At 41.8% G+C, this 14,580-nt stretch overlaps 1 protein-coding gene across 1 annotated transcript; it reads right to left on the bottom strand.

Moving 5' to 3' along the window:
* Positions 1-2,897: 2,897 nt before the first annotated feature.
* On the bottom strand, positions 2,898-7,500 carry LOC140992234 (chloride intracellular channel protein 4). Its single transcript, XM_073462523.1, has 6 exons — positions 7,258-7,500; positions 6,041-6,150; positions 5,637-5,762; positions 5,127-5,233; positions 4,798-4,979; positions 2,898-4,694 (listed from the first exon to the last, which is right to left on the bottom strand). The coding sequence occupies exons 1-6, from the start codon at positions 7,318-7,320 to the stop codon at positions 4,533-4,535; spliced, it is 750 nt and encodes a 249-aa protein (XP_073318624.1). The 5' UTR covers positions 7,321-7,500; the 3' UTR covers positions 2,898-4,532.
* Positions 7,501-14,580: the final 7,080 nt, after the last annotated feature.

The following is a 14,580-nucleotide window of genomic DNA, read 5'->3' as shown; positions in this document are numbered from 1 at the left end:
ATAGAGGAGGTGACTGCCTAAATATTGGTCAAAAAATATACAACAGTATAAATGCAAAAGAGTCAAGGGCCTGGAAAATGGATTCCATCATGTAAGGATGTTTTCAGTTCAACATACTTGGTTTCAATAATCACCTCCCATCTATTCTTTCCTCTGTTGCTGTGGTTGAAGCCTCCTGCTGCCGATGGCGGAGTGAAGCTCACCACTGCAGCCCCAGCAGCAGTCGACAGCACCGTGTCCAGGGCAAGTGCAGATGACATCGTGCCCAGTCTGACTGGTCGAAACTTCAAGAAGTCCCTCCCTCCGCAGACCAAGAAGACCAACAAAAGAGGTAACTGTCAGGGGTTGAACCTTTGTCTTACCTTTGTATCTTACCAAGGAATTACAGCAGAAATGGTTGTGCTGCAAGAGTGTGGCGTGGGTTGGTATTAGCTACATATAAAAGAAGACCAAAATGGCGATCGCCCCAACCCTATTTAGTACTTGGTCAGCCATACTACAGTATGAAACTAAAATAATACTTTAAGATACAAGTTGTACTTGACAAGGATTATCTCCTAACTCTTGGTTTAAATGAGATGCAACCCATTGATCTGTGAATTATTGTGAACAATGACGAAATGTTTATGATGTGCATTTATTAGTTGACAGTGCCTTTTCAAATTCCATGCAAGAACTGACACAATTTTGTAACCAGATGTCCTTCTTCTCCATCTCCAACAGTGTGTTTCTGGAAGTACTGCTCCCAGAACTGATCAACTCTCAACCACGGCTGACCTGACCTGTCCAGCACTAGTCTCCCTCCACACTCTCCCACCTTTTCTTCTTCCTTTACCCGTCCAACCATCATCTTCTCCCTTCTATCCATCCAGACTACATTTCCATTTCCATGACTTGGCCGAGACAAGTCATGGAAATGTCTTGTTGTTGTTACAGGCACTTGTTGATTGCCAGTGACAGAGGCTAGCTGTCTTTATGCTAAGCTAAGCTATCTAGCTGCTGGCTGTAGCTTCATATTAACTGAACTGTTAGGATATTCGTATGAACGTTTCAGAAATTCCATTTGAAGATGTTAAATGTTAATCAAAACAAACTAGAAGCTCATATTGTTTGAACCCTGGTTTCATCCACCCATCCATCCCTCCATCCAGTCTCCCTCCCTCTCCTCTGGCTCCTCTCTGACCTCTGAGTGCTAGGAGACTGTTGCTGTGACATCAGAAAGCCCCGCACCTCCCCCCGACACCGGCGCCAGCCTCGACTCGGACCTTTTCATTCACTCATTAATTAACAAGACTGACCAATCAAAGATGACGATGTGTGCTCGTGGCCGAGCGCATGAACAAACACCCCTTAACACTTTCTTCTCCTTATATGACAGACACAGTGAAAAAGTTTTTTTTAATGTGTGCACCGACTTGAAAATAAAGTTGATTTCCAGCATGGCGAAAGCCAGCTGTGACAATAAAGATTGATATTTTATTTTAATACAGATACACTCTCTTTAGTTGTTGTTGTTTAGTTTGGCGAGAATGGTAGCGTAAAGGAAGGAAGGCCCAAGGAAGCAGGAGCTCTGAAGTCCAAAATAGGATTGAAAATTATGTCTACTTTGTTAGATTTTCCCATAATTCAACACGTGGTAGATAATCATCTGCATGTTATAACAACAAAATTTGTGAGTTTGTGTGGGAACATAGACCTCCATGTCACATCACTTACTGTAGCATTGGCAGCTTAATTGAAATCAGGTGCTCCATTTTAATACCGAATTATAGAAACCTGTAGTTTTAGACTACTTCAGCACTGTAGTCTGACTATAACTGAAAGATCACACCTTAAATGATGAACTTCGAGTAATTAATTTATCTCGTAAGCTGTCGATATATTGTATTCAGTACTAGAACTCAGCCATTATACTGTTTGAAGTGTGGCTTTACCCAGTGTTATTAGTTCACAGCACCACAATATGAGTAGAAGAACATTCCTCCTCTGGATGTTTCTATGGTATTTGAGCTGCTTGTGTTTGCTGTCTGGGTGTGCAAACTGTGGGTCATTACATTCAGAGGGTTTCCACAGGGGTCACCATCACTGTCGCCCCGGTGATGGGTGTGTGTGTCTACACATGCTCGAGTGCTACGCGTGTGTGTATGTGTTAAATATACCGGGTCTTGCACATACATCTTTTTTTATATTTTGAGCCATCACGTAAGGCTTCAGCAATATAAAGTAGCAGTGAATTAAGGGAAAGGTAAAAAGGGCTAATTAAGTGAATGTTATTTAAATATATTAATAAGAACCATAATGACATTTTTGCACAACTGGTTACATGTATTTGATCTGACTGTCATATCAGGAGGTGGAGTTATCGGCAAGAAGGCTGCCAAGCCAGTGACCGCAGTTCAAGACTGCGTTTCAGCATTTATAAGCGTGACATTGCTGGATATTTTCAAGAAGATTTTTTTTCATTTATAATATATTCATCAATGCAAATTAGCTAATTGGTTATGATTTAATGCTGTAAATGTCTATTACGCCCACACACTCAATTGCAAGTTGTGTTCGCAGCCTTTTAACCAGGAGGTAGCAGTGCTTTTAGTCACCACTGAGGGGAGCTCCAATGTAAAAAGCAGTGACAGTGATAATTCAGTACAGTCAGTTCAGCATGAGGATTATATGTTAAGTATTTGTTTGTAATTGTACCAACACCTCTATTTCACATTGTTTTTGTGTGAATTACTCTTAAGCAGCATATGGCTTTTCAATGCAATTCACATTGTACACCAATTATTTTGTCTCAAGCAAAAAAGACCATTGAACTCACCATTTACACACCGACACTAGAATTGCCTTGAGATTATAATGACAGACGCGCACAAAAAATACAGTGAAGACCATCCACATAGTGATAAAATCAGTTTAATAAAGATTCTCCCCAGTGAGGATATAAGGCCAGAATACAACAGGCTGGTGTCAGGGTTGGTTTGGTGCAGATAAAACACACACACACACACACATCTCTGCCAAACACTGAATGGCTGGAAGATGTCTATCAAAGTGGTGGTGCGGTGCAAAAACACGGTAAACCACTTCTGTCCGTCGAATCACACAAGTGATTTTAATTAAATAAAGCTGGAAAAAAGCAGATAATTTGTTTTGTAATAAAATGCCAAATTAACCAAAATAAAACAAAGAAAGATAAAACCAAAAATGTATTTTGTTTTTAAAAAAAGTACATTTCCAGGGCAGGAGGCACTGTTTTAACAGATAGGTGACTGTATTAGATTATTAATAAAAGTGCCCTTTGAGTGTTTTGAACACCATAATGTATCAATCAAAAAGTCATCATCACTGGCTTAACCAACCAACCAGACCTGCCCACACTCAGCCAGTCAGTAGTATTAGATACAAAAGAATATGTCAAAGAAAATCACAATATGAGTAAATAGCATCATTGCATCAGTGTAGAGAATACATACAGTACAATTAACTGTTTATAAAACGTACAAATAGAAAAGCTTCACTACTGATTCATCATTCACATCAAGACAGTGACATTTAATGAAGAAAACTGAATCAGACGGTCTACATTTAAAGTGAGAGGGGTGAACTGGTCCGTTGAACACAGTTCACAGTTAAGCTTCTTCAAAATTGTGAATGGACTTAAAGGATAAATCTTATTTATTACAACTTAAGGTTCAATATTTCAGAATTACCCACCTGTCAAATTCATACTGAGACAGGGGGCAGCATATCACCAGAATAACCGCTAACTGCTGCTACCTGTAGCTGAAGTTAGCTAGTGAGCTCAATTAGTCGTGCATCTAGTAGTCAGTCTGGGAGCTCGGAGAACCATGGGAGTGTTGGTGTGTACACCGCTAGCACAGTAATGCTGTCCATAATCGATAATACAGTGTGTGTAATGTTCTTTAAATGTTAACATAATTAAAAAATAGATTGAATAGCAGCTTCCTGTGTACATGTATATTTTTTCTCAGAGCTTAATAAGCTAATCATAAACCAAAAAAAAGACTAAATGGTTTCTAATACAGTAATACTGAACAACAATGTTTGTTCATTGTGCTATTTATTTAGTCTTTGCAGTGAACTTGGCCCTGCCATCGTCTGAAAAGTGAAAACAAAAACATGAAATCAGGAATGAATTCTGCAAGACCTCTAATTGCTGGTTAGCATTATTAGTAAAATGATTTGCATAAAGATACGACTGTGCAACCCAACCTGTGAGCACACACGCACATACACACACAGACACACGGCCACACATATACTGTAGACAAACTTTAAACTTTAGAAGTTAACAGATGTTTTAGTATCAGTTTGGTTTGGCCTAGTCTATATCCTGGAGTTCTTATTCTTCATTTAGCCTTCACCCATATATCATCACCCACGTTCCCTGTTCCTGACCTGTCTACTTGTTGTACCACCTACAGGTACGCATGATGAATCTCTCCATGGTTTCCTAAAGTATTTTTTATCCTCTCTTTTTCATCTCATTTCTTCATTTCCCACTCTTCCTCTTATTTGATTCGTTTTGCAACATCCAGATAGGCAAATTGGATCTCCCTCTCAGCGGGGCAGGTGTTGGTGAACTCCTCCCGCTGATAGGCCGAATTTAAATACCTGCACAGCCCTGTCATCTCCGCTGGAATCTCAAAACCACGGTATTTCTTGGCTACGACCTGCAAACAGTAAAATATGAGCAGGAGTGAGTTATGGTTGGGGTCTCGCAGTCCAAATATTCTCAAAATTCACGTCAATTAGCCCTTCATTTCTCTACAGTACCTTAAGGATGTGTAGTTTAGGCAGCAGGTTACAGTCGGCCAGGGTGAGCTCAGACCCATCTAGGAAGCTCCTGGAGGACTCGGGCAGGTCTCCTGAGGCGTCAGCATCAATCTCCTCAGGGAGGGGAGTCCTCAGGAAGTCATCAAGACGCCGGAGAGACTTAAGCAAGGCTTTCTCTAAGGCTGCAGGTAGAGGTACAGAGAGAAATACATATAAGACCAAATACCTGTTATAGTATTGATGCTCCCATTAACTTCAACTATACCTTGTGTTGAGTACTAATTTACAAATATTAGCATGCTAGCATGCTCTCACACTCTCCCTCTTACCGTCGTTGGTGTCTTTCCGCGGGTTTTTGATGTAAGCTGAGAACTTGGCAAACACATCAATGCCCGCTGTGTTGGCTTCAGCATGTTTGGGAGCCAGTCTTGGGTATCTAATATTAAAGACATATGAGAGAAGTCAACTGAATACCCATGCGAGAGTACTGTTCTGAAATTTCACATTGTATCATCAACTAAACAGTTGAGGTCAAATGAGCTGTTTCTACAGAACATCCCTAGAATGGTCCTTCCACTTTCCTGTTCTCCCTCCCAACACGTTGGATACAACATCTTGGTCTGTGGCCCAACGTTTTAAACTATGACGCCACAGGTACCCCTTGAGGAAAGTCTGCATCAGGAGGGACAAATTTAACCCGAACCATTATCTTTCCCTAAACCTTACCGTAGTAACCAAATGTTACATCCGTGTAACGTTTGATTATGTGCCAAATTCCAGCTTAAGCCTCCTCTGGCCAACTTCTGTATATTCATGTGGGTTTGTGTGTGTTTGTGTACCGTGGTGGGGTCAGTTTCTCCTCCAGGAACTCTTCTATCTTGTTGACATCGACCTTGACCTCGCCGTTAAAGGTCACAAACGGAGGGTTGGTTCCCGGAGCGAGGTCCTGCAGGTCAGCCGGCTTCCTGACAACACAAACCAAATGACTGAAATAAGGGCAAAGATGTAAGTACTTCTCTACTGATGCAACAGACACTGAAGCAGAAATATGAGCATTACGACATCCTTTTTGTGCTCCAGAGCTGTTATTTCAAGCAGGGTGACTGTCTTTCTGCTGTCCCTCTTTTGTGCATCTTTACCTTGGGGCAGTGCATTCAGAGAAATGATTTTATTCTCACAAGCATTGAGGGAATGTACTCCCAATGTGTGTTCAGAGTATGAATATGGGTGTGTAGCATGTTACCGTTTGAGGTCGACAGTGGTGACGTTGAAGATGACTCCTTTCAGCCACAGGATCATGAAGAGTCTCTGAGAGAATGGACAGTTACCGATGCTCTCCCCATCACTTCCCGCCTACACACACAACACAAAATGCAGAATAAGTACAAACTCACAAAATCATGTACAATACCAATGCATATACTTCTATATTCATGGGATTTATCATGAATACCAAAAGACATGATCCCTAAACTAATAAGCTTAAAAGCAAAGTCCTGTGATTGAATTAATTCGTCCATCATGGTTGTCAAGAGACACACCAAAAGAGACAACATCAGACCAAAACAGCTTTTGGCAACCACTGGGAAGAGGTCAAGTTTCTTCGACCATGAGTCAGTGGACAATGTGAGTAGTTGCAATCCATTGTACTTGGAACCACTTCTGACACGAAAACATGCAATGGAGTGGTCATTTACCAGAGTCTGAAACTCGGACACAATATATAGCCTGAGTTTGTCAAAATCAAAAAACCTGATGTCACAGCAATATGGGGGTGCACACAGTGAACAGTAAGCAGAATTACCTTTTAGTCTTTATGAGCATGCAATACCAGGCTAATCTTCACATTTCTTTCAGAGTATGCCAATGTATTAAATCAGCTGCTGTTCATGTTTTCCCAAGCAGATGCAATGGGATGCATATCAATTGGAATCAGCTTCCAACTTGTAATGGATTGCAGCAACACCAGAGACCATCTTTGGACAGAGGCAGGGGTCACCACCTTCTAACATATACGACTACTTGTTATCAACATTCAACACAACATTCAACACTTAGGTAAAGTGAACACCATCTCCATGTTGTGTCCAAAATATTTCTGACAAAGCAACTGAACACTTCCTGCTCAGCACTAAACAGACAATAAAGTGTAACATCTGGCAGCTTAGAAGCCAGATAGTTCCCTCAGGAGGTGGTAGAGACCAAAACTGGACTAAAAGAAGAGCGAAAATTGGATTTCCATTCATCAGGCAAAGGCAGCAGGCAGTTAGCTTATGTTACGATTAATGCAGCTTTAATATGACCCTAATCTGTGTAAAGTGAGTTAACATGCCCTCCACTTAGCCCAACCAGAGCTGCCTTGCATGGATACTGCATTAATCTCAATCAAAAGGCACTGACAAAAACATTGTGAATATACTTAGGGGCGAATTTGGAGAATTTGGAGAGAGTCATGCTTACCTTCACAAACAGCTCAATCGTAGGGAAGCCCAATGTTTTAACTGCGATGTCATACAAAGACATGGTGAACAATCCAGTTCGGCATTCCAAACAGCTCGACACTCGTCTAAAAAACACTCAAAAGATGGAGTGACGTGTTCAGCTAATAAATATGGTATAATCCATGTTTGGTTTATCCATAAAAGCAATCCTGTTATCTTCCAATAATGTTACGATAACCACGAACCAGCACCATATCTGTCTGTGTGTCCGTCTGACTGTTTGTCCATCTGCCTGCTCTTTGGACTGCTTGTTTGATTTTTTTCTGCCTTCTCTGGTATGTCAGTGTCTCCTCAACACACAATCCCTCTTTGTCAGAGCAAGTATTAATCACAGTCTCAAGAGGACATGTGTGTGTGTTAATCACAAAGGGGGGGGGAACAATCTGTTATCATCCATTAACAACCCTATCTACATTTAAGAGTACTGTCTGCGGTGGAAAGGCATAACAGATTTAGGGCTTAGGTGCATGTAGGTACAGGTTAGTTCAAAGTTTCAAGGGTAAATTCACTCAAGATGTGACGTAAATCCACACGTTTCACATAATGTGCAACTTTGTTTGACTTTGACAGGCAGGTGCACTTCTTTGAGCAAAACCAAGCTCAAGCTAACATAGCTATCGTAGCTAACTTAGCAAGCTCAAGCCATCCTAGCTATCTAAAATACGTTAATTGGAGCTATCGTAGCTTGCTTAGCTGTGTTACTCTATCCATGACTTTTAGAGGAATGGTTTTTAGAAAAAAAATCAATGATAAAATGTGTCTTTTGAATAACGTGAACTTATTTCCTGTTAGCGACCAGGTTCAAGCTTGTTGACTGACAGTTAACACTAGGTAGTTGACAGTTAATCCTGACAACAAAATGTCTGGGGGGAGTAAACATCATATTACAGAGTAAATAAGAAAACTCAGAGAGATGTTATGACTAGCCTGCGTATTAGCCGCTACATCACCAGGAGTTGGTGGGTAGCTAGCCACTTTCTGCTTTGACCAGGCCTTAACTTACATAAACATCATAATCTGACATGAGATCAGTGTTCATGCAAAGTTGAGAGGCACACAGCAGTGTTAGAGTTCCTTCATTTGTAAGAGGAGTGGGCGACAGTGGAATCTCTGCTCCATCACAAACACACACAATGTGTCCAGTGTTAATGTGTATTGCAGCAGGGATGGAAAGATGTTTTTCACACCCACAGCAGCTGAGATGTATCTTTTGTTTCCTCTCTATGACAAAATAAGGCTGCCCTTTAGTTCAACTTATCAGAAGTCAAATCCCCTGGAGAAAATACTGTGGATAGATACTATGGGTACTTAGACTTTACGTTTATTTAAAAAGTTGCTTGTAATACCATTTTGCACACAACATATTCAGTGTAAAACATAAAATTAACCAATATTAACAGACTAAAATATCAGGTTCCACATAAGACCACAGGCTGTCTGATGTATCACCTGGTGTTTCCCTGGAAGTTACAGCAACTACAAAGGGATATGACTGCATTTATAGTCGACATAATGAAACTTGCATCCCTGCCCCTCAAACATCCCGAGTCCACCACTGTATGCAACTCAACAAAATATATATATTATAAAAGAAGACGTTTTTAGACATTTTAAAGCAGAAATGCTACATATCGTGCCTTTGGATCCTAGTTTCCTTCTATGCATGATAAGTTAAATCCTTATTACTGTTGGGGGCTTGGCCCCTGGGCTCTATCCCTTTAAATCTATCTGTTTGACAGGGTCAACGTCGGTCAAAGTCTTTAACAACTAAAGCTTTTGCATTCTTGTCAACTTGTGCTGTCTTTCATGAAATGCTGTAAATTTGGTCAGTCAAGGAAAAGCTTCACAATAGAAATTACAGAAAATGTGGAGGAAAGAAAGAAATGTCTTTGACAGCTGGAGGTGGTGAAGTGAAGATTTGACAAAGAAATTAACAGAAATACAAATAATACGGGTCTTGTTACAGTGTTAATTTTTTAAATTAAAAAAAAAAAGTGCAATAAAATAAATACAAAACAAAATCACACAAACTAGGTCCATGAAAAAGTCTAATAAAGGTTGTTTATATCATTCAAGTCCGCAGGAACAGGGTCCTGGCTGGGGGCGAGGCTGAGCAGGACTATAAGTAGCCGGGACAACTCGGGTCAACAGATCAGTAGCGCACCACAAAGAGTGGAACAGATTTTAATATATGCATTATGTGATGTATGTATGTAACTGTGTTGAGTCAAACCTTGGTTCTTGTTGAGATTGTTCCCAAGCTATTGACCATAATGTCATGCAGTATTTAGTTTGAAGTGAGTATGTGTTGTTTCCAGAAATGCTGAGCCCAGAGCTGTCAGCAGCAAACAGCAGGCTAATCAGCTTACAGAGTGAGAATGTAGAGATTAACCCTGCATGCTACTGGCAGCAGCAGCAGCAGCATAGCGCTGTTGTTCAGTGATTGGTGCCCTGAAGCCTGCTCCTGTTAGACATAAAGGAAATATATCTATATATTGAATAATTAGTCTGTATTGTGCTTTCTTGAAATTTATTGGTGGGTTGGCTCATTGTCTCAGCAGAGGTGAATAAAGCCAGTCAAACTTCTGTACCTCAAGTGTTATTGAGCCCAGCAACACAGAAGGACGCTTGAGCCTTTCCATAATATTTCCATCTACCTCAGCCTGTGCTGCCAACAGAGTCCCTGACAAAGGGAGCCATTGTTCAAATGCAAGCTCCCACAGAGAACAGACTTGTTGTGTGTATGTGTGACGCGGCTCTCAGATATTAGCACATTTTTTCTTGGCGTTAAACCTCTCCGCTGCCCTCCTTTATTGTCGCCTCAGTTAGGAATGTGCTGCTTAGCCAGAGAGCAAAATCAACCTGTGTGTGTGCAGGTTAAGGTAACACATGCATCATTTTTTAGTTCAAGCACACATGTGTAGAGCGCGGAAAATGTTGAAGTACAATGTGTTCCTGTCATTTTGTCCACAACCTTTGCATGCATGGTGCATTGTGGGCTATCGTGCCATGTCTGCTGGATTAGGATATCACTGTCTTAATGGGATATGGTAAGAAGATCAAGATGGGGTTTCTGTCTCACTTGCTCTCTCTGTGTGTGTCTCACACACTCGCACACACGCACGCACACGCACACGCACACACACACACACACACACACAAACACACACACACACACACAGAAGATTATGTGCCAATAAGGCATCCATGCCAAAGATAACCACATCACGCCAGCGGGTTTGTAATCGAAGGCGAAAAGTAACTAATTAACACAACCATTGTAATCTTGGAATTACAAAATCTCTTGTCCATATGAAAATTAAGTTCCCTTGAAGTCCCTTGACTTCACTGAGTGTATTGACACCAGTCATAACAATTAATCACCACATTTTCACCTGATTTTCATGACGCTGTAACAGCTAAAAATCTCCCTTTTTTGACCTCAAACACAAAAAATATGTTCTTAGTCCTGAATATAGTAAATGCATATTTGTGCCCATTCCAGTTGTATTTTTTACACTTTATGTGCAGCAGAACGTGTATTAATGGCACGTTTTCTCATTCTTTCAGTTGCATATGCTAGCTAACGTTAGCTTATGTGACTATGTTTAAACTGCTGCTGTAAAAATGTAGTTGCTAGCATCATTTTCAGTTATAGCTTCAATTTCTTCTAGCCATGGACCGCAACAATAATGGAGCCATAAGCAAGGTGCCTGTAGCTGGAAGGATGTTGTTGGCTAACATGAAAGGATAGAGTTGTGTTGCTATTATTTTTTTTCCAACAGGCATGTCACAGGACTGCATACCTGGGCTTGTGTCCATACCCCCCATTGCCAAAATGGCTTGGCTCAACAGTGGCCTAAATCCTGCGTTCGTGCTCAGAGTCATGCCAGCCTTCTACTGAATGATACTCCAAAACTGGCTCAAATTTACTGGTCCAGATCTGTTCATGTGCTGCTAATTGGAACTTTGGATTCTTAGCCCAAATTGGCCCGAGTCAACATTTCTCATTAACTTGGCCTTCAGGCAGAATCTGAGCAGGCTCATATTTGGACCTCCAGTGCCAGATTATGCTAGGACACTAGTTCAGTTACCCGGTATGACTTCAGTCATAGATACAAAACCATTTAAACCATAATGGTCTGTTACCTCAACCAAAGAACCATGGGGGAGCCCTTGTTTTTCTCAGTGTAGATGAAATGGACATACAGTAGCCTATGTGTGGGTTCATTACCTTGACATAGAGTGAGATTGCGTAGTCCTGGTCTTGGGGTGTTGCATTGTTCCTGTGCATTGGAGGCAATGGGCTCTCCACCCTCTTATGAGAGATCAATTTCACCTCCTCTCTCTGTTCGTTTATCTCCTCCCGCTGGGGGAAATACGACCGGCCATCCTCCAACAGCACCACCCGCTTTTTCTTCACCTGCACATCCCTTTTTTTGGGCAGGGACTCATCTTTGATCACTGACTTCAGCTCCTTTATCCAGTCCTCCTTCCTTGGCGGGCTTTTCTCTTCTGGCGATGTTTCCTTCTTCACCCATTCTTTTCGTCCCCTCTCAGATTCCCAGATGTCTTTTCTCACAGGTCTCAGTTCTTTCCTCCACTCTTTCACTTCTGGTTCCCTCTCCTCTTCGGGTTGATCTTTTTTAATCCAGTCATTATCTTTTCTCCTGAGTGATGACACTCTTGCTGTCGCCAGTTCTTCTTTCTTGATCGGCTGCGGCTCGGGACTCAAGATCCCGTTCTCCATTGCTTGTTTCAGTCCTTTAACTTTTCCATTTATGTCCAACTCTACCTCCCTGTTTTCATCTTTCGGCTTCTCATCCTTCTCTACCTCCACTATTTTTTCATCTTCCTGTTTTTTATTATCCTCCTTGCCGACTTCAACCTTCTCTTCTTGCAGTTCTTGGTCCTCTCCATCCTTTGTTTCAACTATGGTGTCTTCAGAAGGGGCTGTAATGGCGGCAGGCTCTTGTTCATCAAGTTCTGTATACGGACTCTCCTCTATCTCTTCAATCTCATCATCTAAAACAGTCACAGGCTCTTCTGCCATCTCCAACTCTCCCTCCATGGCTTCTTCATCTGCTCCTCCTCCCTTCTCATCCTGTATGAGGGTCTGCTGTCTTAGTTGTTCTCTTATTTTTTCTTCCCAATCTGTTCCTGCTTCTTTGATGAGCTGTGAAGGAAGTTCTTGCAAATCACCTCCATCATCTGTTGTGAATTCATTCTTTGCTGATCTGACCTCAACTTCTGGCTTCTCAGATTCAATTTCACCCCCTTCCTCCAGTTCAAAGGCCTCCTCCACCTGGTCCAAATCCACATCTTCCTGTGTCTCTAAAGGTACTTCCTCCACACACTGCGGTACTGGTTCTGAAAGATCTACCTGACCCTGATTATCAACTTGAACAATCTTCTCTTCTTGCATTTCTAGATCATCTCCTCCTCTGTGCTCTTCCTCATGCAATGACTCTCTTACAACATTATCACCTGTCTTAACCTCCTCCTCTGTGCTCTGTCCTCCCCCATCCATCTCTGTTAGAGTATTAGCCCAAACCTGTCGCACTTGCTCTTCTTCTAGCACCTCCTGGTTGATCCCTGCCACCCTTGCTTCCTCAATCCCTCCTTCTGTCTGTGACTGTTCTTCAGAGGGTATAAAGGTCAAGTCTGGTTGCTGTACCTTCTGATTTGCTTCACCTGCCATCTCTAGATCATCATCAACAGAAGCAGACACTGAATCTTTTACCAACTCTTCGGTTCCCTCTTCCTCAACCTCTGCTTCTATGCAATCCTCCTGTTCCCATGTGCTGTTATTATTAATGGAATCATCTTCCTGTTTGCTGGGTTCTGAGTTGTCCTTCACATCAGTATCTCTATTTTCATCTTCATTCTCACTGGGCATTTGGTTGGTCTGATCTGCCAACACTTCGATGGTGCCAATTGTTTCAAAGGGTATGCCATTGTCGCCAAGAGTTGAGGTTTGGCATACATGGTCTTGATTGTTAAGGAGTTCATTCACCTCTGTGGTAATAATGGCTACGTCTATTGTTTGATCCTCAACACTTTCTGTTACTTCACCATCAGAGGGTAGAGAAACAACTTCTGTTTGGTCTGTGTCATCTGTAGACAACTGCTTACCCTCTTCTGACTCTTCTGCAAGAGTACTTGAGTCCTGAACGTGTTCTGGATCAACAGGACTGGAAACTACCTGGTCTTCTTCTAACCCATAGTCTCTGTCATTGGTATTATCCTGCTTTAGCTCTGTTTCTGAACTTGCTATCACTGCCTCTTCTTCATTTTCTTCACTTTCCCCATCTTCTTCATTTTCTTGATCTTCCCTGTCTTCTTCATTTTCTTCGTGGCTGTCTGATATCTGCTCTTGACCTTTCTCAACGTCTATCAATGCTGAAAGTTGACATGGATTTTCAATCACTGTATTTGTGTCTTTTGACTCTTCCTCTCCTTTGCTTTCACCTGCATTCTCTGTTGTCTCTTCATCTATTATTTCATGCTCTTCATCCCCCACTTCTACTCCTGCTTCTCTGTTTTCACCCGCAATCTCTGTTGTCTCTTCATCTATTATTTCATGTTCTTCATCCCCCACTTCTACTCCTGCTTCCCCGTTTTCCTCCAGTGTCTCTACTCCTCCTTCCTCCCCTTCCTCTGCTGTTACTCCATTCGGCAACAAGGCCACTTGGATAATTGTCACTTCCTCCCTTTCACTCTGCTCTCTACTTTCTCCTTTTACTTCATCCTCTTCTGCTCCAGCCATCATCAAAACGTCTTCCCCTACCTCCTCGGCTAGTTCCACCTCCTCATCTTCCTCTTCTCCCTCCTCATCCTCTCTTCCTCTCTCAGTATCCAGGTCTGAACAAATACTTAGTGGGCTGTGGACAATGGCACCATTTGACAAGTCAAGGTTTGAGCTGGAGTCTGACTGAGCCATTGGGAAAGTTTGGGGAAATTATGGGACACTTACTTTTGGAGTAATTGGTGCCCAAGTTTCCAGGAACAGTGCGCAGTTCTACAAGAAGTCAAGTTTATGTCTTGGGGCAAATATTCCAGCAAAAGTCAAAGATGGATTTTGGAGGTACTGAAATTGCAAAATGGTTCCAGTTTTCAGATAAGGTCCAAATGAAGTGTGTCTTGGGATGCCTCCAAAGAAATATTGTGAAATAAACCCAGTATTCCAGAAAGATGATTTCCAATGTGTCCGGGTTTCCACGCTGGCACCGAGATAGATCTCAGAGTGTGTACAAAGCTTTGAAGATCATAAAAGATCAGT

This window comes from Pagrus major, chromosome 24 (assembly GCF_040436345.1).
Source record: "Pagrus major chromosome 24, Pma_NU_1.0".
Taxonomy (NCBI): Eukaryota; Metazoa; Chordata; class Actinopteri; order Spariformes; family Sparidae; genus Pagrus; species Pagrus major.
Note: the sequence above shows the minus strand (reverse complement) of the source record. Positions and strands in the feature narration are given on the sequence as shown.

Excerpts from the sequence above, each read along its gene's own strand:
- LOC140992234 (XM_073462523.1), bottom strand. The coding sequence starts at position 7,320 with ATGTCTTTGTATGACATCGCAGTTAAAACATTGGGCTTCCCTACGATT. Across the intron at positions 6,151-7,257 it reads CGATTGAGCTGTTTGTGAAG|GCGGGAAGTGATGGGGAGAG; the intron begins GTAAGCATGACT and ends TTGTGTGTGTAG. Across the intron at positions 4,980-5,126 it reads GCGGAAAGACACCAACGACG|CCTTAGAGAAAGCCTTGCTT; the intron begins GTAAGAGGGAGA and ends CTCTACCTGCAG.